The sequence below is a fragment of the Anopheles nili genome, chromosome 2 (genome assembly GCF_943737925.1).
Source record: "Anopheles nili chromosome 2, idAnoNiliSN_F5_01, whole genome shotgun sequence".
Taxonomy (NCBI): Eukaryota; Metazoa; Arthropoda; class Insecta; order Diptera; family Culicidae; genus Anopheles; species Anopheles nili.
Window position 1 is genome coordinate 76,646,404 of NC_071291.1, and position 26,403 is coordinate 76,672,806.

At 44.1% G+C, this 26,403-nt stretch overlaps 2 protein-coding genes across 2 annotated transcripts; one reads left to right on the forward strand and one right to left on the reverse strand.

Annotated features, from left to right (window-relative positions):
• Nucleotides 1-19,233: 19,233 nt before the first annotated feature.
• LOC128731937 (PAN2-PAN3 deadenylation complex catalytic subunit PAN2) lies at nt 19,234-23,638 on the forward strand. Its single transcript, XM_053825095.1, has 4 exons — nt 19,234-19,462; nt 19,527-22,023; nt 22,113-22,345; nt 22,412-23,638. The coding sequence occupies exons 1-4, from the start codon at nt 19,393-19,395 to the stop codon at nt 23,548-23,550; spliced, it is 3,939 nt and encodes a 1,312-aa protein (XP_053681070.1). The 5' UTR covers nt 19,234-19,392; the 3' UTR covers nt 23,551-23,638.
• Nucleotides 23,639-23,671: 33 nt separating this feature from the next.
• Nucleotides 23,672-26,151, reverse strand: LOC128730195 (uncharacterized). Its single transcript, XM_053823227.1, has 3 exons — nt 26,140-26,151; nt 25,929-25,997; nt 23,672-25,841 (listed from the first exon to the last, which is right to left on the reverse strand). The coding sequence occupies exons 1-3, from the start codon at nt 26,149-26,151 to the stop codon at nt 24,861-24,863; spliced, it is 1,062 nt and encodes a 353-aa protein (XP_053679202.1). The 3' UTR covers nt 23,672-24,860.
• Between the last annotated feature and the right edge of the window lie 252 nt (nt 26,152-26,403).

Consider the following 26,403-nt stretch of genomic DNA (forward strand, 5'->3'; position numbering starts at 1 on the left):
GCGTTCGTTGATTGTCGCTTATCAACAGCATGAGGAGAACGATCAAGACCTTTTTTTCTATCATGTGGTACAATTTTCAAATAAACCCTTCCAAATAACGCTTCTCGTTTAGTGCGTCGATTCGTTCGCGTTTTGCTCTCTGATTTCAAGCCTTCTTTCTTCGCTGGAAAGAGCTGAGCGCGTGGACTGGATTTTAAATCGTCGCCGTTGAAATCTCGCCATGTGCGATTTCTTCTCACTCCTATTTCCCTACCTCGACGCCTACTTCACAACATATCCGAAAGCCTACTCGGCCTACGTTTAGGTATGGTTTGTACTCTGACGCATGCACGCAAGCACGATGCTTGTATAGTCAGGAATCGAGACAGCAGGTTCTCACGTAACTCCATGCGCAAACACGTTTGAGCATGTTGAAAATCATCGGGAATACACGGTTGAGGAGTTAATTTAATTTCATTTTCTAAACTACATACTAGTGAATAGTGCACGTAACGATTTTATTAACGCTAGCAATGCATTGCTAGTATCACACTAGATCTTAATTCAAAAACATGCCCTATTCTAGCGCCGTCAAACAACTGACTGTTGTAAGAGACCACCGGGAATATTGAAGAAGCCTTCGAAATGTAACCTATTTGCCAACTGCCCGCATGCTACATGAGATGCACCTGACGGTTGGCCACCATGGATCCTTTGTCACCCAAATCCATACTGTGCTCGAAGATGATCGGGAACGGTATAAAGATTCGTTGGTCGCTTATTCCCGGGGGAACAGAAAACTGATACTTATTCCCTTGTCAAAAAGGTTCTTTGAACGATGTTGAAGAGCTGTTGGGTTGCTTCGCAGCAACATGGGCACCATGAACGAGATGGTAAAAAAACCAACGCTTTGCACAAATGGCCAGCCCATTAGTTAACTGTGCAACCGTTGCGAGTTGTAAGCGATTGTGATAAACGATGTGTTGTCTTTCAGCATAGTCTTTTTCAAATAAAACGCCCTTAGTTCGCTGTGCAACGGTATTAATCATAGCTATGCGCTATAACTCTGTTGATGGAAGTTAAGTATCAGTGGGCACCTACTGCTCAACTTCCCTATTTTAACTGCCTCCGGGAATATTCTCAGAAAAAGGCACGACATAGGTTGCTCAACGTAAAATGCAACTTTAGCACCATCATGAAAAAGATCGGCCGAAAAAGAAACTGTGTTGATAAATTTTCGCTAATCGTTTTGCGACAATTGATATAATTAATGTTACATCGGTGCCCCACAGATATGAACAAAATGTTGAGAAGTAAACAAGTAACGCAAGACCGGAAAAAACAGAAGGGTTTCACAAATTGGCTGGACTGGGCCATTGATCTCGATACCATCCGCGTGGAAAAAGGATGTGGCCGTGTGTGGAAACGGGTATCGAATTCGGTTGCAAGAAGAAGACACGAATTCCGCCGTACCCCGAACAGATATCATTGGATAGGAAAAGTTTTACGGATCAAGAAGCGCCCAGTAGCGGGTTGAAGGGTCTGTGTTGAAGACAAATATGCTGTCATTTGTATAATTATCTTCTTACGATGAAAGAGTCGGTTGCCGGGAATGTTTTCCCAACCCGGATGACCAACGCCACAGTGCTTGTTCGGTAGTAATTGGCTAAAATTTCATAAGAAACCATTCTCGCCATCTCTTTTCGATCCTGGGAAGATCGTCAATTCCCTTGTCTGGAACGGTCTGAATAGGATGGTAACGAATAAACGACACAGGAAGATAATTAATCTTATTGGATGGACTCGGAACAGGCACATCGATTACGATTATCGAGAACGACCAAGACAACACAGAGACCGACCCCGTGGCTTTAAGTAGGGGTCAAAATGATGTGATAATTTGCAAGAAAACTGTTTGTTGTTTTGTCTCAAGTAGACTATTTGAAATAACATGATCTATTAGTTTCAAGTTCGTGATTAATGTTATTTTAATAAGCATTACTCAGAGCTTCTTGCATTCGTAAAACAACGAATGCATTGGCTTATGTTTAAATGTGGAAGCGTGAGTTCAAATAACAGTGCTGATTGGCAAGGTTTCTTTTCTAATTTATAATATTGTAATGCCATATAAAAGATCAGTACATTATTGGAAGGTAACATAACAGATCAGATCGCTTTTCACACGTTCCTCAATTTGAATGCTGAAATTCATGGAAGAACCGTGTCTTCAATTATATTTCTAATACATATCGAAAAGCATAGCATAAGAAATATATTCTACCTGGGCTGCCAGAGCTGTTGCTAATAAACAGATACCTGTAGTGGTAATTCACAGCTTAAATTATCCCACTTTCCCATAGGACATTGGTTTGCTGTCGGCTAAATACAACGTACTGTTGGATCCACATACTAACCACAGAATGCAGAAAAATGAAGCTTATTGTGAAGTCAAATTTATGAACCGAGCTTTCACCAGCGCAACCAATTAGGAATGAAAAAGAAATTACGTTTCGTCGATCGGCATAGAGCGCTGAAGTGGAATTGATATTTTTCCTCCCAGGAACGATGCGCTCATCGATTTATCGTTCGAATAAATTTCATCCAGTACAATCAATCGGTTGACAGCATCCCAATCGCGTAAGGCGCTCAGGAAACGGACTCGGGGCTATCATAAATTGAGTCGCGCCTCTTCGGACACAAATTCGTGGCGCCCTTAGATGAAAAAAAAGCCGGTAAGCGCCGCACGGCCTGATAGGCACCGAACGAGTACAATCAACGGGCTCAGGAAAGGATACGTCTCCGTAAGGATGATAATGGACGTTTGTCACAGTGCGTAAAATGTGTTCTCATCGTTTCACGAGTGACAGACCGAGAATGAGAAAGAGAGAGATAGAGGGAAAAAGAAAGAGAGAGAAGGGAAAAAGGACGACGGAAAGATCAATCAGCACAAGCGAACACCGCGGTCGTTGAATGACAGTCTAAAGCAAGCTCCTACCTCCATGGGACCGTGTTTGGCTGGTTTCTCGCGCGACGAGGGGACACCATCGAGTAGCATAGCACATTTTATGTACCATGGCGAAAGTGACGAACGAGAAAAGCTACAATTCGCCCCAACTGAAAACCGAATCGCGGCCTCTTCATACCAAAGCAGTGCGTTTTCCGATGTTTGATTGGAGCGTTGCAGTTGCATCGCGGTTTATTTCTTCATAGAACAGAAGGCTGTGAAATAGACAAACGATCTGAGCTGTTTCATGCCATCCGGTAGGATGCCACCAGCCAGAAATCAATAAACTATCCTGTTATTACTCTTCGTGTTTCAGATTCACCGCCTAAGGGGATGACTCCAAGCCGATTTCGGCAGGAGAACAAGAAACATATGCAGATGCGAAACATACGTAATCATATTTTATGCTTTTTCGTTCGCATTTCCACTGTGCGTTAAAGCATTAGCATCTCGCGTTCGCATGGTTTCGTAACCGAAGGGCGCCATTATGAACCTCATGCACATTGAAGCTATATTAATCCCCGTGCGTAATGCCATTAGATGCACCTAATGAGATTTACTTCGGGATTGTCCAATGTAAAAGCCACTGCCTAATGCAAACACCGTGTAACATATCGTTTTCCTTTCCGTTCAATCCTTTTGGTACTCTTTTCAAAGAACACACGAAACGACAAAATATTTAATCCTTCCAAAAATGTGCATTCTGCAAAGAGAGCTGGCATTGGTTTTTTGATAGAAACACGTTACAGCTTTAACATTGTTCATGGTTCATGCGTTCTTTAGCATAACAGCGTCTAACTGAGCAAACAATATATATTGACCATTGTTAAACAAGTCACTAACAGTATTCAAGAAGAGGTCAAAATCAGCAACCAGCAACCGTGACCCTCGCCACGAGACTCCCTCACATGAAAGGGTTCTCTACAATGTGGGAATATGTGGAAACAATATGGGGTAAAAACGTGGGAATTGGATACAAATCAAATAATGTTTTAAGGACCACTGCGCATGAACCGTGTTTCCGGTCGTACTCCATTCAGCTCGCTTCATTGCCTGTGAAATATTGAAAAACGCTAAAAAATATCATGCACTTCGAGAAACCGTTGGCAAGACCAAGTGAAGCGAAATCATTTGCAGTGGTAAGTGGAAACCCCCAACGGTTTTTTTCTTGTTTTGGTAAGCAACCATAACAGTTGGTTCGTTAAACTGCAAAAATATTGAATAAATGTACTTTTGTTTAATCTTCTTTTCGGATGCCAGCACTATGGAGAGCACTTGAGATCTTTTAAATTTTTGCAAAAGTCATTACTAACAAATAAGAACAAGAAGAAGTGCAAGCCGGTGAGGAGTTTATTTTACATGAGCATCTTACGATAACTTAAAATATCGATAAAATTGTTGAAGTCGTTGAGGACGTACCTCTGAATCCTTGCTATCATTACGGCATTTTATTACACGTCACCCGAGCAAAACCGAGAATAAAAACCGTTGTGCATGTCGTATTTACTGCAGTGCTTCGCGATTTAATTAGCATATGCCAGAAATTGGGTCACGGTAATATGTGCGTACGTCAATTCGAGTAGCTCCTTCAGTAGCAGTCCGTTGAGAGCTACTGTGTGCAACCTTCGCGTTGAAGGTGAGCTGTTTCGGTGGAAGTTTCTCAAAAGAGATAACGATACCTATCATAACTCCACCTCATGTCCCGCATGCAACTCTTTTTTTTTCCTAGCTTTTGTAAAGGGCTCGAAAGCGTGCTGGAAGGCGCCAACATTATGGGAACCATCGTCCTTTCGGCGAAGCGTGAAGCGCATTCTCAGCCGCTGGTTCACTCGTATGCGGTTTTCTCTCAGTGTCACTGTCTAAAAACCAGCATCAACGGTCAATAACAAATTGTACATGCTTCGTTCATAGTGGTGGGCGGAAGTTGTTGATAGGTGTCTCTTGATAGTTTGCTTCTTCAAGGTTACGTAGTCGGTACTCGCGACAAGTCGTGGGAAGCCGCTTCCTGTTCAAATATTCCAGAACAGTGTAACGAACTTTTCCTAAGGTCCAACCGGTACGATTTCAGACCGTTGACATTCATAACGAGAACATCCGGGAGGAGGAGCGGATCTTCCGTGATCCCTAACGGACGTGCCGAAAAATAAGACGTTGCTCGTCGAGAACTCCGCCCGAGTGATGGTCAACAGACCGAAGCCGCGGAAATCAAGATCTTATCTGAGATCGCATTGTCTCACAGCTAGTAGGACTGAAGACCTGCATCGTCATGGGAGTCGAGCGAAAGTATTCAACCGAGTGGTTTTGGTTCGGTGAGTCCTCCAACCTTGGATCACCTCTTCGAGGTGCAGAAAAATCTGCCATTATGCTGGTTTACGATGGGAACTCCGAGGTGCAAGTGCCTGCGACGTTCCCAGTCTGCTTCACCTGCTCGCCCGTTTCTTCCCGAGCGCTGAAACCACCACAGCCCGTTCGTTCGGATAGCTGGGAAAACCGGCAAACGTTACGGCTTCGAAGCGGAAGTGGTCACGCTCAGCTGAGCGTTGTGAGAATGAATCCCTGAGCAGGTCACTAAACGTCACCCGGTCGGTCCACAGAGTAAGATTTACCACTGGTGGAACTGGAGGGTTTTCTGGCTTTTCTGAGGGATTTGATTACACCTCAATGTACGGAGTTTTTGGGGAAGACTCGCCTCCAAATGGTGGAAGGCATTAGGGAGCGATTAAAGCGATCTCCTTTTTCCTCCACCGATCGTCTGCTTCGAGCGATGATCGTGCACGGTTTTGCGACCTTCTGGGCCAATGGCAAAGCAACGTAGCAAAATGGTATGTAAATAATCTGCACGTCCGTTGTTCTCGTGGTTTTCCATGGCTTGGCTTCATGAGCTACACCAATTTGCTCGAGGAAACTTCCTTTCCTAGATAGCTTTTGTTTCAGTTTTCGCAGCAAAAGCAACGAAAAGATTTCTGTTGCCGGTATCTTCGAAGCCGGCCGCAGTCGCTCGACTTGCTAATATCGTTTTACACGCTCAGGTACACGCAAGGTACGATATTAAACGTTGCAGGATCAGTCTAACATCATCATAGCCGCACTCGCAGGAGGAAAAGCACCGGAAATTAACCATTTCGAGCCCAGCAGTCGTCTCCTTTGTTTCTCTTTCCAACAGGCAGGGAAAAACACGTCGCCAAATTAGGCTTGCTGCGGTGTCCGGTGAAGGAAGGGATAAAAGAAAGAAAGTGATGCGACGGGAGTGAAAGATGACCGGAAAGACTGTCTGGGTGCGTACGTTTAAAGGGTAAGCTCAAATTATTATCATGTTTCTTCCGTTAAAAACCCCTGCCTGTTTACTCACACGAACGCGTACCCAGCAATCGTACCCTTCTGCTTTTTGAAGGAACACTTTTCCCACCAACGGCAATTTCCGGCGGCCGAAGACGATCGGCAAGGGTAGGTGTTCGCCGTGAAGGACAGTTTTAATGAGCTTCTCCAGCCTTCGATCGCCCTTCGCTTACTATACTGAGGTGTAGGCTTAAATAAGGGTTCATAACAAGAGGGGACCGACTCAAGACAGGGACTTTGCCCGGATCCGGTGGACTCGTGATTCAGGTAAACGGAAACGAACGGTGGAAGTTGACCGATTAGCGGTTAGGTCTTGCGCAATCCGTGGGTGTGAAGATCGATTGGAAATTACTATTATTATGGTTAGCGACACGGGCGCGAGACAGTTACAAAGAAAAGAACAGGAATTAGCGCGTTTGAAGTGTCATGGTGCGAAAATGCGAAAGCATTGCCCCATTGGTGTGAAAAAGTGGAAAAAGCCTTTATTATATGGAAACAACAATCAACTTTCCGATGCAACGCCGAAAGGTTTATAAGTGGTCACCATCTAAGCTGATTAATATTGACAGATTTAACGCAGGCCGGTTTCATTGCGCTCGCGTAGATGCCATCTGCCAGATGCCTTTGCCCATTTAGATTATTTTTATGCGTGGGAACTGTCTGCCTTTGTTGGCACTCGCAATGGATGCAGTTCAATTAAAATGCACTTTTCCACTTGAAAGCAGTAAATGTTGACATCAATGCGTGATAAGAGACACAAAGTGGTACTCAAAAGCAATAGCTCTCAGGGTGAGGTAAGGTTTTCTGTGTGGTTGATTTAGCTTCTATATTTGGGGTTTAAATCAAGCAACATACCATTAGGTCGAAATGCGTGTACTTCTGATTTATAAGATCTTCATATTTCTCTAAAACTGCAATGAGCCCGTTTATGAACAAAACTAGAAACACATAAATATAACTGTTACAATTTCATCTTGGGATATCTGAATGAAATGGATGTCCGGTTCCAGCGCTTTGTTAAGCAAAATTGATAAATCATCGTCCACCGCAGAAAGGTAAAACGAAAATAAATTAATGAACGAAACCATGCGCACCACTTTTGAAGTGACCTACTGAAACGAAAGTGTCCACTCAGGGGAAATGATAAATTATGCGAGACTCGATCGATTATCCTCGGTTCCGGCGGAACGGGAAAGGCCATTCCGAATGTGCTTTCGTAGCCGCTGTACATTTCAAAAGCCAGTTTTGACTGCATGTAAGCCGAACTAAATCCAAACTGTGCCACGTTGCGAAACCAATGAAACAGGATCGGATGCAACCCCTGGGCAAGCTTCGGTTCGTTTTCCCAAGGAAAGGCTTTTAGAATCCGCGGGACAGCCTTTTCGTTTCATCGCATTCAAATGGTGAAATTGATGGTTACTTTCTTCGTCCGTATGGCAAGGGTTGTTGCCATCCGTAACCCTTTCGCTGTTCGACCGGATGCAACCCGAATTAGAATCCGATGTTCGGAACATGTACAAAATTCGACACGCTTCTCAAGCTGACGACGATCTCGGTCACATTGGTAACGGCGTTGCACATATCACATGCTTTCACATTCTTTCTATATCACTTCGCTTCGATTCTTCTGTAGGACGACGCCTTGCACTTGATGGACAACCGTGACGATATCAGCGATGCAGTTGCATAATCGTATCATTAATAACACATAAAACGGCGCTGCATGTCGCTGGCGGTAGTTGTGTTTGGATCATTGGTATGCTACCAACCGATACCATGCTTTTACCGATAAAACATCGTGCAAAGACGTGCATAAATGAAGCACACTGGCAGAGGGAATCGAAATACGATCCGCTTGACAGTTATCCTTCATAAACATCGGCTAAGCGCCAGTTTTGATGATGGTTCGAGGACTCAACGGTTTACAGATATACGGCACACTGGATATCCTATCACAGGGAAAGCAAAATGCATCGTTTCGACGGTGTGAAATGAATCCATCATCTCACGAGACATCACTAGTCAAATTTTTGAAAGGCATGCGCATCTGAACACATTGTTTCGTGTGTGGAGAATAGGTAGATCACAATAAGAAAAAATAAAGCTCTTAAATGAGACAGGAAGCGGCAGAAAAAGAATAAAAGCGTTGGAAAAAAGTCGACGGCAAAATAGGGCACTGCGATATCCTGCTCGATTTTGGACAAAATCTTGGGTTACGTTCGGGTTTCGTAAAATGATGTGCAGTGCGATAAGCCGCGGTTGGTGAAAGTCCTCGCAGGAGTTTTCTAACAGGAGAAAGGCGGCGCCAACCCAAAACATGATTGAAGATCGTGTGCTGATAACTGCTTGCCACAGTAACGGTCGTTTACCGCAACTTTTTTGGGGCGATGTTTCGTTCACGTATTATCCATGCCATGCCCAACTTTTAAACTGGACTGAACGGATAGAGCGTGTGTTAAAAATCCTGCTTTGGATCTCAACGTGTTGCGCATGACGGATGAGCTGGCCTTATGTTGCACAAGCATGGGTTTATCCGATGCATTTGAGGGTGCGTTGCACAATCAATCATTAAATCGCAATCGATCAACCAACCTTAGAAAGGACGTGAGCTCGCGATTCCAAACATCTGGTTGGAGGGGATTGAATGGCTCCGGTCCTTCTGACTGAGGACGTTTCGTTCCCCGCTCGAGAGATGGTGGGGAAGGATTTTTGTTGTCCCGATTCAAGATTTATTTAGATGATTGGTGCATCTGCAGAGGGGTTAGTTTGGTGTGACAATGGATACAAACAGCGAGAAGAAAATGAAACGACGCCTTACGGGATAATAAACATTGGGCGGAAATAAAAATGGAACAAGCACAAGGTTTGACTTTATTTACGCTAATGATAATCATCTCTACAATCTATTAGTGGCCCATGAAGGTATTTGAGATATTTATTACTGAAACTTGTAAAGGACATTTATTACAGAAACCGAAGTAATACTAAGGTATTTATAACTGAAACTAATAGAGGACAGGGCGAAATGTGTGCCATTCGATGCATATTTTGACATAAAACCCGGGCTAAGTGTTTCGTCGGCATGTTTTTTTTTAATTTTTTTCCCAATGACTCAAGGATAAAATGCAATGCTTTTAGTGAGACTATTCATGAAAAATGTGGCTAAAAAACACGGAACAATCTAGTGAACAAACTTCGGGAGGTACTTCAAAGTGAAGCATTTCGGTAGATAATATGTTTTGTACGATTTCAATGAGTGCATTGCTTCCGCTTGAAAAAACCTCTTCGTAAAAAAAAACAGATCCTAGGTGAAAACATTGAAAAAGAGCATCCAACAGAACCCAAGCAACGGCAGGGAGAGATTTATGGCATTATTATGAAAATTGAACGGATTTCCTTTCGTCGCTTTCTTCCTATAGAATGTCCTTTGGGAGAAATTAGGGATACTCTGAATCCCCGTTACATTGTCCCGCTTCGAGTACATGCTATTCGCCGGAAAAGGGCTCAGAAAGGCTTGAAAAATATGTCAACTGGCAGTCAAACAAAAGCCCAAAACAAAACGAACAGATTCGTTTTCCTTCCCAGCAAATAGATCGCTCAGCGGGGGTCTCGCATTACATGGCGCTCATCTCATAGCGCGTTTGATCCAATGTTTCCTCTTTTTTGCCTGCCACAATCGAAAGGATTACACTGTAAACACTATCGCATGCGCCAGAATGGTCTGTTAGGGGATGAGCAGTGACTTTAACGTTGTGCATTTTCGAAGCAAACACGCAAATAGAGATTCTGGCAACGATTGCATCTACTGCATACAAATACCTACCAAAATACACTGGCCTTTAGTGTCCCTTTCCAGGATTTTGACTATGAAAATGTTTTGCTATCTTCCTGCTTTCTTTCTGAAAAGGTTAATGATCGTTAGTCTTGATCGTGAATGTTCTAGCATCGGGAACGCATGTGTATGTTAACGCTAATTCTTCGAACAAATAGAAATTTATTTATTAATTCGATAGCACATAGAAATTTAATACCCAAAATCATGCTCTGAAACAACAAGGAATTCACAAGGGGTCGTAGCACATATACCAGGAATGTATGCAAAGTTGGACCAGTGCGTATTAAAAATGCGAAAGTGCATGGATAAGGTGGCATTCACAGGCGCGAAGTAATGAATCTAGGAATAGGGTAAATGTGTCATTCGATAAATTGAAATATTATCTCCCATCGGGACCACCGCTGGGATCGCGAACGACGAGGCGGGATTATTTGTCGAAAGCGAATTAACGAATTTCTAATACAACAAGGTGCAACAGCCAAGAACGATCGCATGCAAATACGTGACCCTGGTACAGGTACGCGCAGGTAGGAAGCTATTAGTGATTGTCGCCATTGGTCGTTGTTTCGCGTTGTGTGTTTGCAAACTCGGTTTCGTTTATCGCGGGACTTTTCGTATCACGGCATTAGTATGCAAATGGCACACGTATGACGCTTACACCCCTTTTTAGGACCCTCGATCGGATCTATGTTTATATGATTCCCATCGACGAACAAATAACCGTTAGAGCAGACTAGGAAGGATAAAGGGACGGAAATGAATGGTTTAGTCTTGGTATCAGAGCTAATACTTCTATGTTGAACATATTGCAGGATTAGTCATTATTCTGCTATAGAAAATGTTTAACTTTTTGAAAAAACCGAATGTAAAATTTTTGTCTTAAAACATCTGATTTGTAAAACAAATCTCCTAAATGCATGAAAGGCCTGGCATCATGGAAATCTACAAAGAGTTTGTATATCATCTATGCATGTGCATTTCAGCACATAAAACAGCACATTTAACTGACTTTCATATCGAAATGTGAATCATTCTGACTGCTTCATTTCCCGTATAATCGTTCTGGGAGAAGCACATGTTGCCACGGTTGATGCGAGAGTTGATTGGTTAAAAAGTCATTAAATACAACCTCCGGCAGGGGAGCAGTATTTCTTCCGATTTCTGTTTTTTACATCTTCTCAACAAACGTAGAAGAAGTCAATCAGTCAGATCAGTCATCCCTCGTTGCCTCGAATGAATCTTTTCCATCTACCGAATTCGAGGCACCTCATAAAACCCTCGGCATCTTAACGACGCAAATTGTCCGGAAAGAGATCGGTCGGAAAGTTAAGTACATTATTTTTTACATTTTCCGATCACGCTTTGCGTAGTTTATTGTCATAGATGAACTCGAAATAAAGAATGCCTAGGTATGGAGCAAATGAGCACCGGTGATAGCACCAGAAATGTCCCACAAAACGATCAACCCATCGGGAACATTAGATGACCGGTGGTATCTTATCGTTCGGATCGGGATAGTAATAAGAACGAAGTACAAATTGCCACCATCAGATTGAACAAAAAAAACACATTAATAACGTCGGCAGCACATTAAGCAACACCGATGAGTGACCATTTGCGGACGTTAAATAGACGAGAACAGAAGGATCATGTCACACGGATAAACATCTCGCAACTCTCCCCATACCATCCTTGTCCTGCGATGTATTTTGACAGCTGTGTTTTTGGCAATACCATCCTTCGTTGGTGGCGCCTTTTATAGACTTCCTTGTGTGAACCAGCCGAGGAATAGGGAGTCGCAGTGGACAATGCACAGACAACGGCGGTGGAAAACAAAATCTCCATATCTAATCATAAATAAACTCTAATAATGATGGAGGAATCGTTCTCTATGCGAAACCACTCCACGTTTCGGAAGGACACGAAGGATGTCGCGGAAGCGATAGGCGCCGTTTTCGGGGACTAACAAGCGAAGGACGAGCCCAAGGATGCATCGAAGAAAAAGTGCATTCAGAGCCAAAACGAACCACCGTGACTAAAGCCCATTGTTTGCACGGGTAGCAGCGAAACCCTCTGGACGCAGTGGCACACGGAATCGAGCAAATCCCTTGCAAACGCACGAAAAAGCTGTGAATCTAATAAAAATCATAATAAATTGCAATCGATCTCATCCCCCTGAGCGGCCTGTATCGACGACGAGCCCAAAAGATGCCGATATCAATCAAATGCCTTTTTGCCCCGGCGAACGCAGATAAATCGAACGTGGAATGAGTGACGTGAATAAAAAAAAGCAACGCACCACGAAAGGGGGAATCAGAACTGCAGGACTCAACGGTACGGAGAAAAAGATCACGGATCAACTTTACGGACCGAAACGTCAAACGCATCGGTCATTGGATGGATGCACGAACACGACGACCCTCGAGCGTTGTGCAGTCGCTGCTGCAGTTGCAGCCGCAGATGGAGATCGCGCTGGAGGTGGACGGCTGGAAGGATCAATCGCGTAAGCGTAGTCGTAATCGGAACGGAACGAGGACAGAAACGGGACCGATTTAACGATGCAATAAAACTATCGAATTTCAGAGCAAAAAATATAATAGAATAGCGCGTGTGCGCGTCGAAATCGAGTCCGTTACGTCGGGGTTTTGGAGAGGGATTTCGTCGGTAAATAAATTTACAGCTTTCCGAATATATTCTGCTTTATAGGATATCACAAAAAAGAAGTTTGATTCGAAAGTTCCATTCCCGGCATCCATTGAATTACAACCATACGGATTTTGATCCTGTGAGTTAGTAGGCTCAGTTTTCTTTTCTGTTTCGCTCGTGTGGCTTGACATACGAAGGACATATGGTTTTAGTGTGGTTTCAAAACCACAACTTAGCAACGAATAACGAAAGCTGCATCGATATAAGTGTGGTGACAGATGCGTTAGGATCACAGTGAATTAGTCAGATTAACAGGAATTATGACGAAAGGCAAACAATTGTTACATCTAGCAAATGGAAGGCTTTCCATCTCTGATCATTTGAAAAAAATAGTTTCTTTCATTTTATTGGTGTATGATGAGTAAATCTTTCCTAAGCTAATGAAATCATATAGAAAGCTACACCGTATATAAAATTTACCAATCAAAAATCCATTAATAAAACTCCCGATGACTTAGCAAAAACCGTATATAGCAATATCAAAATACACAACACACGCTTCAGAGCATGCCATTCTTGTAATCTGTTCCAGTGGATGATTATCTTGATTGACCACGGAATCGCGCAGCCATCCGAATCTATACATTGGAAGCCCATCAACCATAAATCACAAGAAAATGGCATACGCTTTTTATATTCAGCCTTTATCTTTTCGAACACGGGATAAAACATCTGCAACACCATGTCAAAAGAAAACCGCATCGTGGGTTGATCACTCCCTGCCGATATGAGAACCTTTTATGACTAATTAGGGAAAAATGCCATCCTTCCACATTTTATTTCTCGAAAACACTACCTGAACAAAGCAGCAACGAACCAAAAGGCCCAAAAAGGTCACGTGGTGAAGCTCGCCGTTTGGAGCACCATTTTTTCGGCTTTTTCGGGCCATGTGGGTTGAGCCATGGCGCGATCGGTAAGCTCGGTGCGTTATCACCCACAACGACCCAGGTAGGGTAGATCCTGCGCAGATGACGCATGGTTCGACCACAAACGTGCTTGCGCGTGCCCAAACGTCCCGAAATGCGATGCGCCTTGGAAAGATACCCATCACGCACGAGCCACGCGGGGCAACCCTCGGCGTGCAAGAAGACGGAGTACCGAAGCGAGTAATTTAATTTGCCCATTTTTCTATCGTGCCCAAGCGCGTTCCTTCGGTACCGCACGGTTTCATGTTGCACCCTTGTTTACGCCTTGCGCGATGCGTTGGTGTAGATTTTTCGACGATAAAAATAACCCCGATCCCCCGCTGGAACGACCCTTGCAATGCAACTGCGGCTACAACTGTTTGCTGCAGCTACCGCACAAACAGGGTAGGTGACCCGTTTTTCCAGATGGCAACGAACCGGGTCCCGTACGGCTGGCAGCCGTCGTCATGTCAGAACTGCCTACATTTCGGGGGCATCCCTCGCAACAGCAGGCCACGATCGGGAGATAGCAGCAAAACGACAGTGCTGTTCAAAAACGGCCACCACAAATACGCTGAATGCTTTATTCGCATTATGTATGCTCTGGCAGATTCATTAATGTAGCTAAATGTAAGAAGGGTTGAGAACTATTTTTAAACGACAATATCCAGCACATGCATTGGGTGCAAACACAGCGTTGGCATAAAAGAATTCTGTTTTCCATGCTGGCGATTATATGTGCACTACTGTAGACTCCTGCAAACACAGAATTATGATTCACCCCGTTGCAATATGCAGGGGATGTTTCATTTGTGTATTATGCTGGTACGTCCCTGCCGATTCCTCGCATCATCCCTCCGTTTGAAGTGACGCGTTCGTGTAGGCATCAGTGGCAGATGAGCAACCAGGAGGAGCCATCTAAACCTGATAGTACCGACCCTCAGGACAAACTGAAAGCAAACCAACAAAATGATTTACCCGTAAAAGTTTCCAAAATGTGCCCATCCATGTGGGTCCTCGGCAGACAGTATCCCGTTAAACAGCAGGAAGAGAAAGGTGGCAAACAAACACAGGCTGTACCGGCCCTTCCACACACCATTGTAAGTGTCCTTATTGGGACGAGCGGAAACGAAAACTGATTTTCTAACCCGCCTGCCTTCCTCTCCGACGCATTCGGAGGAAATGGTGAGCTACTATTTGCGCAGGGACGTCATTACAGAAGCCTCGAAAAGCACAGGCAATTATGTTCTCCACTCAGGCACCCAGGGTGCCAGGAACGGTGTCGTCCTGGGCACGTGCCGCCTAGACCGGTCCCGCCCCGGATCGGCTTACTGCAGTTTCTTTGGCACCGTTTGGTACAACAGCTGACCGCCTTCTACTGAAACCTTCCACAAAGGGATCTTCCACACAATAATGAATACAGCAAGTACACGACGAGCAATTACACCGATACGATGACTCGTCCGAAACATGTGTTTTGCAAGGACGTTCGTTTGTTTTGTGGCCTTAGCGCAAAGTAAGAGATCAACACCTACTTTCACAGCTGATCGCAGGCAAGGGCGAATTGTGATCAGGTAACCGTAAAACTGTGTGAAAAGTGAATGCATAATGATTATCAACAATAGCTTGTAGGTGTAGGTTTGAAAATTCAGCTTAAATATAAGAAGGTAACTGACACCTAAACAAATCGGGGGGTTTCCCTTTTTCTTCACATTCGAGCTCTCGCAACAAAGATCTATCGTTGGGCGATAAAATTAACTAATTTATGAGCCCCGCAGCAATTGCAAACAACAACATAAAAATCAATCGCCCAAAAAGCTATACGCTGCATCGGGCCGCCGCTTTTCACCATTGCCGTGGGTTCCCATGATCCCGTCGAAATGCTAACGGATTAAAGCCCGTTGGCAATACCTCGAGATCTACAAACAAACGATATCGTCATAAACGTAGATAGAGGTAGCGGCAACCGAACAAAAAATCGAGCCACTTCAAAAAGCCGCGATGAAAAAATCCTACACAAGAATGAAATAAAATATAAACACGCTCAAGTACCGCGAGCTCGCTGGAAAGACGTACCCCGATCATGTAGCAGTGCACAATTCTATCGCGCTCTAGCGCGATCCTGAAAGTCATAAAATTTATGACACAATTGCCGTAAGTGTTAATGTAATCTTTTTCCGAGCAGCTCGCTCCTTTCGGCTCTCGCTGAGCGTAGAAGTGATCCCAGGCGGTAGGGACTTTCTTCCTTTCCCTTACAGCGAGCAAGTTGTTGACCCGACGGGCAAGGGTGCGTTCGAAGGGACGCTGTGAGTACCCGGGGAGGAGCGGCAAGCAGTGGCGAAGTAGCGAGGATATCAGGAAATGCTTCCGAAAGTGAGCAAAATCGACCCGATTGCATCCGAAAAGCTATCCCGGTGGGGTCTAGACGCATCCTGGTCGACAATCAAAATAAATAATCAACAGAAGGCAAAAAAATACCCTACGCGTAAGGACGAATGCCATAATTTTGTCTTTTTATGACGACTGCGATGACACGAGGACATTGAGGACAGATCGAGGATATCGAGAATGCAGTACGCGAACGAAATCATTTCGATGTCGGTGTCTAGGCTTAGACACTTCAAGGGCCAAGGAAAAGGAAAGCACGGTTGTGCATAAAAAAAGGGAATGACAGGTAAAGGGGCATGAGGAAAGAACGAAGTATCAATCAGAGACGGGGCGATGCAAACACAACTTACAAAAAAAAGTTTACCATTAAATCAATCCAGCAACCCAAGGAAAAGGGGGAAAGTATAGTCCTTATCGAAGCGAATCCTTGTGCGGCTTGTGGGCTTCTGCGCATTCTCTAAATTCACGGGCATTCCTGTTCTATTCGGTGTTGTTTCCCTACCACCATATGCTGCAAGGCTCCGCATTTGGGTTACCATTCCCTTTCCACTACGGGTGCCAATGTTTATGTTTGTTTTATTTTATGACTTTCGTCAACTCAGGCTACTTCTATTCAACCATGATGGCACAACTCGCTCTAACCCATCCAGGGAGGCATTGTACTTGAAAGGATACCTTAACCAAAAAAACTAGCACGACTGGTGAGCCTGGCCGGATACGCAGTTGCAATCCTTGCGGGACTGCCAGATAGCCTACTAGGCTACATTAGAAAACGAAGGACATCATCAGGCCGAAAGCATACTTCGTGAAGCGGGAGAAAGGCGTAATGCATTTAAAACAAATAAATTACACGCGGGCCGTTGCATTCCAGTATGGCCAATAGCAAAGCGCAGCAAAGGACGCCCGGTCATCCTTGGCCGGCTCGTCGCAGTGTGCGTCCGGGGTATGCAATATGATCGCTTAACCCATTCGTAGCTGCAACAGGGACAGAGCTCTCGAAGGACCCTTCGACGGGTTCTGACCGTTCGATATGAAGCCAAGAGGCGTCACTCAAAAACACTGTAACAGGAGAGGGAAATCCGGAACGGTTATGCAACTTTTGACCTGAGTCTAGACCGATGCTTTTTCGGCCATCGTCCTGCGCGTGATATTCGGGGGTAAGCAGACTGGAAGCAAAACCTACGACTAAATGATAAAACCCAGAGTACAGTTCCCATACGCATGAACCCTTTGCTTAGTCCGTCGGTTACATGACTGCACTTCGAGAGCCTGCAACTGCAATTGAAACATTTTCCAAACAATTAATCACTCTGCCGTAGATGACTTTTGGCTTAGGATCTTTTGTCTTGTGTGATGTCCGCAAGAAAAGGGGCGTAAGGCAAAAAAACAGAACACAACTGAAACCCAAGGTGACCGTTGGTGATTCCTGCCAGTGTTGAACATGAGACAGTAGTGATCTGCGGTAAATACGTTGGTAATCTAATTAATGATTCTATTGAAGCCCGTCGCATAATTTACGTATGCTGCAATGAATAGCTTCGAAGAGTAAGTAGAGGAAATACCCTTTCCCAGCCATAGTTTTTCGGTCACTTGCTACACACGTTAGACGATGGATTACAACCCGAATGACTAGTGTTTGCGATTGGGATTAAATCATGATTTGTCATATAATATTCGGGAGACAATACAGGGTTATTTTCATGAAAAATATAAGATTTTTTTTGTTTCATACGCGTTAGGAAAACTTAATCGTGACAAATAGTGGTCAATCTGTCCGGCCCGTTTTCGCAGGACAGACGTTGTTGGATTCAAAATGAACGGCTGGTGATTAATGATATGTATGACTGGCGCATCGTCGAAAAACCTGCACGGCTTGATGAATACCAACATAAAACACCGGTTCATTAGCATCAGGATACGTAGCATCAAATGAATGAAGCTAAATCTATGAGGAAAACTGTAATGATGCAGTATCTAGACGTTCCGTAACTCAGATGCTAGGTAATCCGACAGAATAAGGATAACTGTAGATATCGGCAGACTGTAATTAACAAAAACGTTTAGCCAATCTCCAATGTGTTTTATATTTTATTTTAAGCGTTAGTTTTAAACAACCGTTCAGTTATTAGAAGTATATGATGAAATACGCTTATAAACCCATATAATACAGATAACTCCTCAAAATAATGCAGATTAAATGATACTGGTTGAGTACATAATACATTGCGAAAGAGATGAGTAAAAAAATCTCTTCAATTGAAACTTGGTGAATAGTCTTTTGTGTTATGTATCCAGCAGTTTTGACTAGCCCTTTAAGCATTTGCATTTTTTCTAGGTTACATGTCCTTGCAACACGCGCTAAACCAAAACGAATTCAAATTGTGGAGGTCCTTTACAACCGTAGGGCTCATTCTGCTGTCAAAATATGTCGACTACGCTGAAGTGATGGGCTTGCACAGTCGACACAATTTTCTTTTGAATAAAACACAATTTCGTAGGTGCGTAACTCAATATTTAGCTACCAGAAAGCAAAATAAATTGTTTATTAAATATTTTGATTGCAATAAAATGAAAATTCATTAGCATTTTATAGAAAATTAACGCTCACCAGAATTATGCAACGGGTTTTTAAATCATTAAATGTCATATTGACGTTTGAATATCTGTAAGCGTGAATGAGTGCATGAGCGAGCGAATGTTTTGGTCGCATATTGTTGATATCAAAGATTATCGAATTTTTTTAAACTAACGTTGAGTTCTTACACATTTTTATCATTCTTAATCTGCCTATTTCATAATTAGGTTATATCTTCAAATGTATCTATGAGTGCACTGCCGGGTTGATTATCATAGAAGGCTATGTTGCATTTCATGTTTTGGGGCAAAGAAGAAGAAACTGTGCAAAACAATCGTTAGTGGTAGCACAACGGGTGAACAGCGAGTGAAGAAGGCAGCGAAAAGGACCAGTACCGTTAATCCGCGCACCGCGAGCGTCTTTGTTCTGAACTGCGTCAGGCTGGTCGTCACCAGAACGAGGCCATTTCTCAATTGCTTGGCCTTAATAACAGCAACAACAAAAAAACGCGCAACAGAGACTGTAGCAAGAGCAACAGTTGGTGGTGGTGTTTCATACGTCGTCATCCGTTTTGCAGAAGAAAGTGGGTTGCTAGATGCCGATGTTTTTACACGTACCAGGCTAGCGCTGAACCGGACCAAGAAAGTGGGCTACGGGTTGAAAAATGGACTACGTCTACATGGCCGGTGGCGATCCTGGAAATCCGCGCGCCGAGGACATCATCACCTTGACAAGTGAGTAGCGTGGTGTTAGCAAGCACTTCACATTCCCTCGTTTCACATCTGCCCTACTTTTTAGTGTACGACAACGATCCAACTGGCGCGGTTCAGGAGTATCCCGATCCGACCGATTATGGCGCATTCATCATCGGATCTTCGGAACCAGAGTTCATAGAACATGGCATGATCCTGGCTGACGGAGGAGATCGGTTCGGCGTGTCAACAGTTTGCTTCGACACGCAGGAAGAACTTATTTGGATGGGAAACCAGGGCGGACACGTAACATCGTACTACGGTGGCACGATGCAGAAATACACCTCGTTTCAAGTGCACGCAAACGAAGTGGTGCGACAGATAACGACTATCGATGCAGGAATCCTTGCACTCACACCGACCACCCTGCGGCATCAGATTCGCCGAGGTCTTCCGAAGTTTACGTTCCGCTCGGACAGGATGGTCGACATGGTTTGCATGATAGAACACGCACCAGCCCGTCTACTGATGGGAGGACATCAAAGTGACCTGATCGAGGTAGATCTTTCGACGGTCAGTGAGCTCACCAGCGTTGTTGCCGGCCTCAATGGATGTGCAATTTTGCGCCGCCATTCAAGGTATCTTTGCGCTGGGGATGCCTACGGAAAGATCTCGCTTCTCGATCCTAACAATCTCACGATTGAGCATGAACTGCCAACGCACTCTGGCAGTCTATCAGACTTTGATGTACAGGGTAACTACCTGATTTCGTGCGGATTGAGTGGTCGCCAAGGCAATCTCACCATTGACCGCTTCCTCATGGTGTACGATATGCGGATGCTACGTTTAGTATCACCGATCCAAGTACTAGTGGAACCGCAGTTGCTGCGCTTTTTGCCCTCACACTGCTCGCGACTGGCGGTGGTGTCACCGCACGGACAGCTGCAGCTCGTGGACACTGTCGAACTGAGCGAACCACGTGTGTGCATGTTCCAGATCAATACAACCGGTTCGCAGTGTTTATCATTCGACATCAGCTCCTCCAGCCAGGCGATGGCATTCGGCGACCAATCAGGCCACATAAACCTTATCTCAGCGGCAAAGATCAACACTCCGACATTGCAATTCAATCCCTACTCCCGCGACACGGAATTTGCTGATACAATTGAGCCGGCTACATTTGTGCCCATCACAGATACGAATTTTCCGCTGTCATCCGTGCTTCTGCCTCATCTGACGACCGGTGAGCGCTGGTTGAGCGATTGGCCTCCATGGATGAACACATACGAGCACTGGCGAACGAAACAGATTGATCCGATCGTGATCTCTACGATGAAAATGCAAGGACCAATCGGATATGCTCCGAATCCACGAACCTGCCTGCGAAATCAGATGCCCTACCTTCTGGAAGGATCCAACGGCGTCTTGAACAACGGATCGGTTCCTTCCACGGCTCATGGATCGTCTTCTACGAAGGGCGGAACCGGTCCCGAGCAACAGGGTTTGAAACTCGTACCTCGACGCTACCGAAAAGTCGATGTCAAATACAGCAAGCTCGGAACGCAGGATTTTGATTTTGAGCAATACAATCAGACCGGATTCGTTGGACTCGAAGCAAACCTACCCAATGCCTACTGCAACGCGATGCTTCAAGTGTTGTACTTTATCATTCCGCTACGCAAAGCGATTCTGGCACACTGTTGCTCCAAGGAGTTTTGTCTGTCTTGTGAGCTGGGGTTCCTTTTTCATATGCTGGATGTCGGCAGCTCTAGCGCACCCTGTCAGGCAAGCAACTTTTTGCGATCCTTTCGCACGGTACCGGAGGCGGCAGCACTAGGTCTGATACTTTCCTCGACCAGCGCGAACGTCAACTTGATTAGCCTTATACAGAACTGGAATAGGTTCGTGCTTCATCAGATCCACTACGAGTTACTGGAAGCGTTAAAAAAGAACGAAACAATGCACTTTTACGAACACACCCAACATCAGTCACAACACGTTGAACAAGACAGTGTGCAAAAGTTCCAGATCCTGAATCTGGGTAACGGAAAATCAGCTATTGCACAACCGCAAGCACCGTCCGGCGGCGGATCGACTCAGGAAGAATCAGAAATAGGACGTCTGTTCGGAACACAACAGCAAACCACGCATCGATGCAACAAATGCAACACAATCCGAGTAAAAGATAACGTCCTGCTTGTATGCAGCTTGCTCTATCCGACCACCACCACCAACAACGTGGAAGGCACGTTCGGCACAATTTTAAAGCACTCACTCGGGGTCGAGAAAACGACTCCAGCTTGGTGTGAAACGTGCAATAAATTCACACCAACTAATCAAAAATCGCGCGTCTCTGGTCTCCCGGGAATATTGTCAATCAATTGTGGTCTGGATAATGAGAAGGAACTAGAATATCTGAAACGACAGATGTGCCGAACAACCAGCCCTCAGATGTCGTCAGGTCACCAAGGGTCTAGTGTGACAAGTTCTGGGGTGTTGAATGATCAGACAACGGTTGTGTTCAACGGTTCTGGCACAAATGCAAAAATGTGCCGTTATGGAACTAATTGCTCGAGAGTTGATTGCCATTTTGCTCATCCACGGTATGCTTAGTATATTTTGAACAAAATCCACTAATCTGCATTATTGCACCGATGCACTAACACCGATTTGCGTTACTCCTTTATTGCAGTAAATCATCACCGTGCGTTATTTCGACAGCTTCATCTTCATCTGTGGCTACAACTGGCCACATAATGCAAAAGTCCTGGTTTCCGCTCAGCTTCCAGATGTCGCTTGATGAACAGCAGAATCTTGATATTAGTTCATTGCGAACCGCTTCCAATGGAGAATCGGTTTTATCTGCCGGGCTGGAATCAATTTCTCAACCAGCCAAGGAAGGCAAAGAAGAAAGCAGTACAAATGGTTGGATTTAATGGTTTAAACTCGTCAATGAAATAAGAATTTAATATTTTAACACTTTGCTTCCAGATGAGTCATTGCATGCACAGAAAATCACCAAGACTTATAACTTATCGGCTGTGGTATGTTACATCAACGACGGATCACAGCGCAATTTGGTCTCATTGATACATGTCCCGACAAGCTATCAGGAGCTCAAGCAACCGGGTGACAGTAATTCCACCGGAGGGTGGTACATTTTTAACGATTTTAGCATTTCGCCAGTTCCAGTTCAGGAAGCCGTTTGGTTCACGCTTGATTGGAAGGTACCATGTGTTCTGTTCTACACAAGTAGCGCGTTAACCGAGGAGCAACATCACGGAGGATTCGGTATAAATAACGAGCACATGACGCAGTACGTCAATCCGTTCACAACGGATCTCTTCGAGGAAGAAAACACGGAAGACAGCTCTGGCCAATCGCCGGCGAACAGTAGTGATACAGTCTCAGCTAAATTTGATGGTGATAGAAAGAACAGCGGCGGACCAATTGATGCTGTAGTTCTTTTCAAGTCCCTCGATAGAAAGGAGATATTTCGTGCTGGTGATCTGGTTGCAATGGATGCGGAATTTGTGACCCTCAACCCGGAGGAAAGCGAAATTCGATCGGATGGCAAGATGTCGACGGTGAAGCCAAGTCACATGAGCGTGGCGAGAATCACATGTATTCGCGGACAAGGTGAACATGAAGGAGTTCCGTTCATGGACGATTACATTTCCACCCAAGAACAAGTCGTGGACTATCTGACAAAGTTCTCGGGGATCATGCCAGGCGATTTAGATGCGAACTTCAGTAATAAACGACTGACCACACTGAAGAACTCGTACCAGAAGCTACGCTATCTCGTTGATAGTGGGGTGATCTTTGTGGGCCATGGTTTGAAGAACGATTTCCGGGTGATCAACATCATAGTCCCGCCAGAGCAAGTCGTTGACACCGTGCACTTGTTTCACCTACCGCATCATCGAATGGTGTCACTGCGTTTTCTGGCCTGGCAGTTTCTCGGAATCAAAATACAATCGGAAACGCACGACTCGATCGAAGACGCACGAACTGCGCTGCAGCTGTATAAGCACTATCTGCGGTTGCAGGAAAAGGACGAGTTTTCACAGGCTCTATCTTCGCTTTACGAAAAAGGCAAAAAGCTCCAATGGAAAGTTCCGGATTAGAAGGTTACCACGGGCGGTTAGCTTCTATACATAATGCGATTGTTAGGATAATGCAAAATACCTTAATTGTATCTATGATGTAAATAATAACGTGTAAACAATATAATATTTTTCATGAACTATTATTTATTTCTTGGTTTCATTCTACCATTCATAAGTTCGATGTGTTTCTGGTCGGAAACTATTAGTGTTTTAGCGAAATCAGTGCTCTATTCTGTCGATGCTATGTCGTCTATGAAAATTGCGGCAATTTATAAGGAAAATACTTTATTTCACGATGATAATTACTATGTTTAACTTACTGTGCATTTCATTTGATATCGAAATTTGATTAAATCATAATCATAAGAACATCATACCGTTTAACAAACAGCCAATTTTGATACCATATTCTGTATGTTCCTAATTATTCAATATTAAAGGTCAGGATAGATTTTACCACCTGACCAGTTCCCACGATGTACTACATGTTGGAATAGACAATTTTTCAACATCAATGGCTGATACGAAGAAACATCCGGTAGCAATTATATCTGAATTACATTGAATTATTAATAAGTGGTAATTATCATACCGCTTTACGTACTAAATTAAACTTAACGTAAATTACTGATAGGACTTTTTCTTACTTCAAACAACAAAAGCAGCATGGCAGAATCGGTCTTCTTTAAATAAAAACTAGGATGATTTTCTAACATATCAGAGGAAATTAAAAATTATGAAAATAATCCGAATAATGTCCTTGCTTATTGCACATACAATTGATCAATTTATCTTTATATGTAGGTAGTTTGGGCTGCCGTATTAGTCCTATTACACCTAGTGAGCGAGTGAATGTTTATTAAATATTTTCCACTATATAAGAATATTGCACTACGCATTTATGATCGTTTAAATCTTATGCAATGCAACAGCGTGTTACCATCTGTCGGATCATAGATTGAAGAATAAATTCTAACAAGTTTGTTTAAAGTACATCCAAATTTTCTTCTCTAATCAATTGTTTGTTAAAATGTAAATAGACGTATTTGTCGTATGAAGTAGGGATAAAAATAGAATGTTTCTTTTTCGAATTTTTTTCGATTGTACAAGTTTTCATTCACATAGTTTCACATTCAAGTCATAGTTCACGTTCACAAGTCCATATAAGTTACATCCATATACAAATATTACTATATAAGAGATCACATCGAATAGTTCACATTATTCGTACACTTTTGTAACTCTCGGTGCGAGATCATTACTGATGTTTTAAGATTAAGATAATTGATCAATCTGTTTATGACATGGGCTAAAAATGCATTATCATCCTAGTGCCGGTGCAACATACGCACGCGTCTCCGTACTTCAGGCGGAGATCCGTTCCCAGGAGGTGGCACACCTTTGGCCGTAAGATCCGTTTCCCAGAATGAATCCACCGATGTTCGACGTCCAAATGGCGCGACAACAGACGCTGTAGAGAAGGCGCTTCCCACTGAAGCCGGCTGAGTACGCATTAACGTCGGTACAGATTGTCTTCTCAGCAATGGAGCGGGAACTTCTTTGGTCGGCTGTTGTATTCCTGTAATGCCCACAAATGATGATTCTTCCTTCCGCGCGAATCCGCTATATGGTACGACAGATTCGTCGATTGAGCGTTGAATGCTCATCGATGGTTGTGAGTAATGCTGTTTCATCATTCGGAACTGTTTCTGCTTTTCCCGTATCAGTGCTTGATAGTTTTGCAACGACAGGCGTCGCTGGGTGTCTTCCTTTGAATTACACTTAGCAGCGGTGAGGTGCTTGGCGATATCGAAACCGGCAGCAAAAACCAAAATCAGCAGCACCGAGAGGAACACGTAAATCGAAGAGTTGGGAACACTCTCATCGGTCTGTCCTGTATCCTTTTTCTTGGTATTTTCTACTAAGACGGTGCTTCTGTAATGCAATCCTTCTGGCCCATACGCTCTATGCTGCCCTAGTGACCTAGACAAGGTTTGAACGAAAAAAACTTCTACATCCAGGCATCGTCCTGGGTATTGCTTCGAACGATCCCAAAGCCATGCACTCGTTCTCCCTTTGTTCAGATAGCCATATTCCACAAACAAATCGTCCAGAGTTCCTTCTAGAGGCAGAGGTCTGTTGAGGGCCCCAGCGCGCTTCAGCTTCGTAGCTGCACGAACAGAAGCTTCGCGCTCGCGGTTAACATGGATGCGGTTTTTATAAAAATTTATCACAAGTATAAAAATCAAAAACGTGACACACGAGTAGAGATGCTTGTACGCTGTCGACATTCTTCCTTTTCCATCGAGCTGCAATTGGTCACGGGGAGACTGAGCCCTACAGTATCACTGATACACCTGCTGTAACCGATTCGCGTTTGCACTAAAAATCGATACCAGCTCGTGCTGATAAGAACGGTCCACTGCCGCTGAAGGTCGATGTTGTCGTTGCGTCGTCTCTCGGAGCTTTGAATAGGAGAACGACAACGAAGACAGAGCACTTACAGGTGGTTGCACCACTATTATTGGCCAACTCGGGAAGGGGTTTGTTTGCGAACGAGTGCAGCATGTTTCCCCTGCCCGGAGCTGTGTAAGGATAATAGCCTACGCGAGAGCACATGGTCGCGGCGAGTATGCGCACAACATGTGCTTGCATTCGTTGAATAACGGTTTCTTTTTAAAAAAAACTCTCCCATTTTGTGTCCCTTTAGTACACAGAAAATTAGGCTGGACTTAAATTGATCCGTATTGGTTCTTTTTACAATTTTAAGATGACAATGGAGCTAATTTTCGTTGCTTTCGTTGGAGCATGTAAACAAGGCTTTACAAGTAGCCCTTTACGTCCTTTACAGTTACAACGAAGGCCCCTACG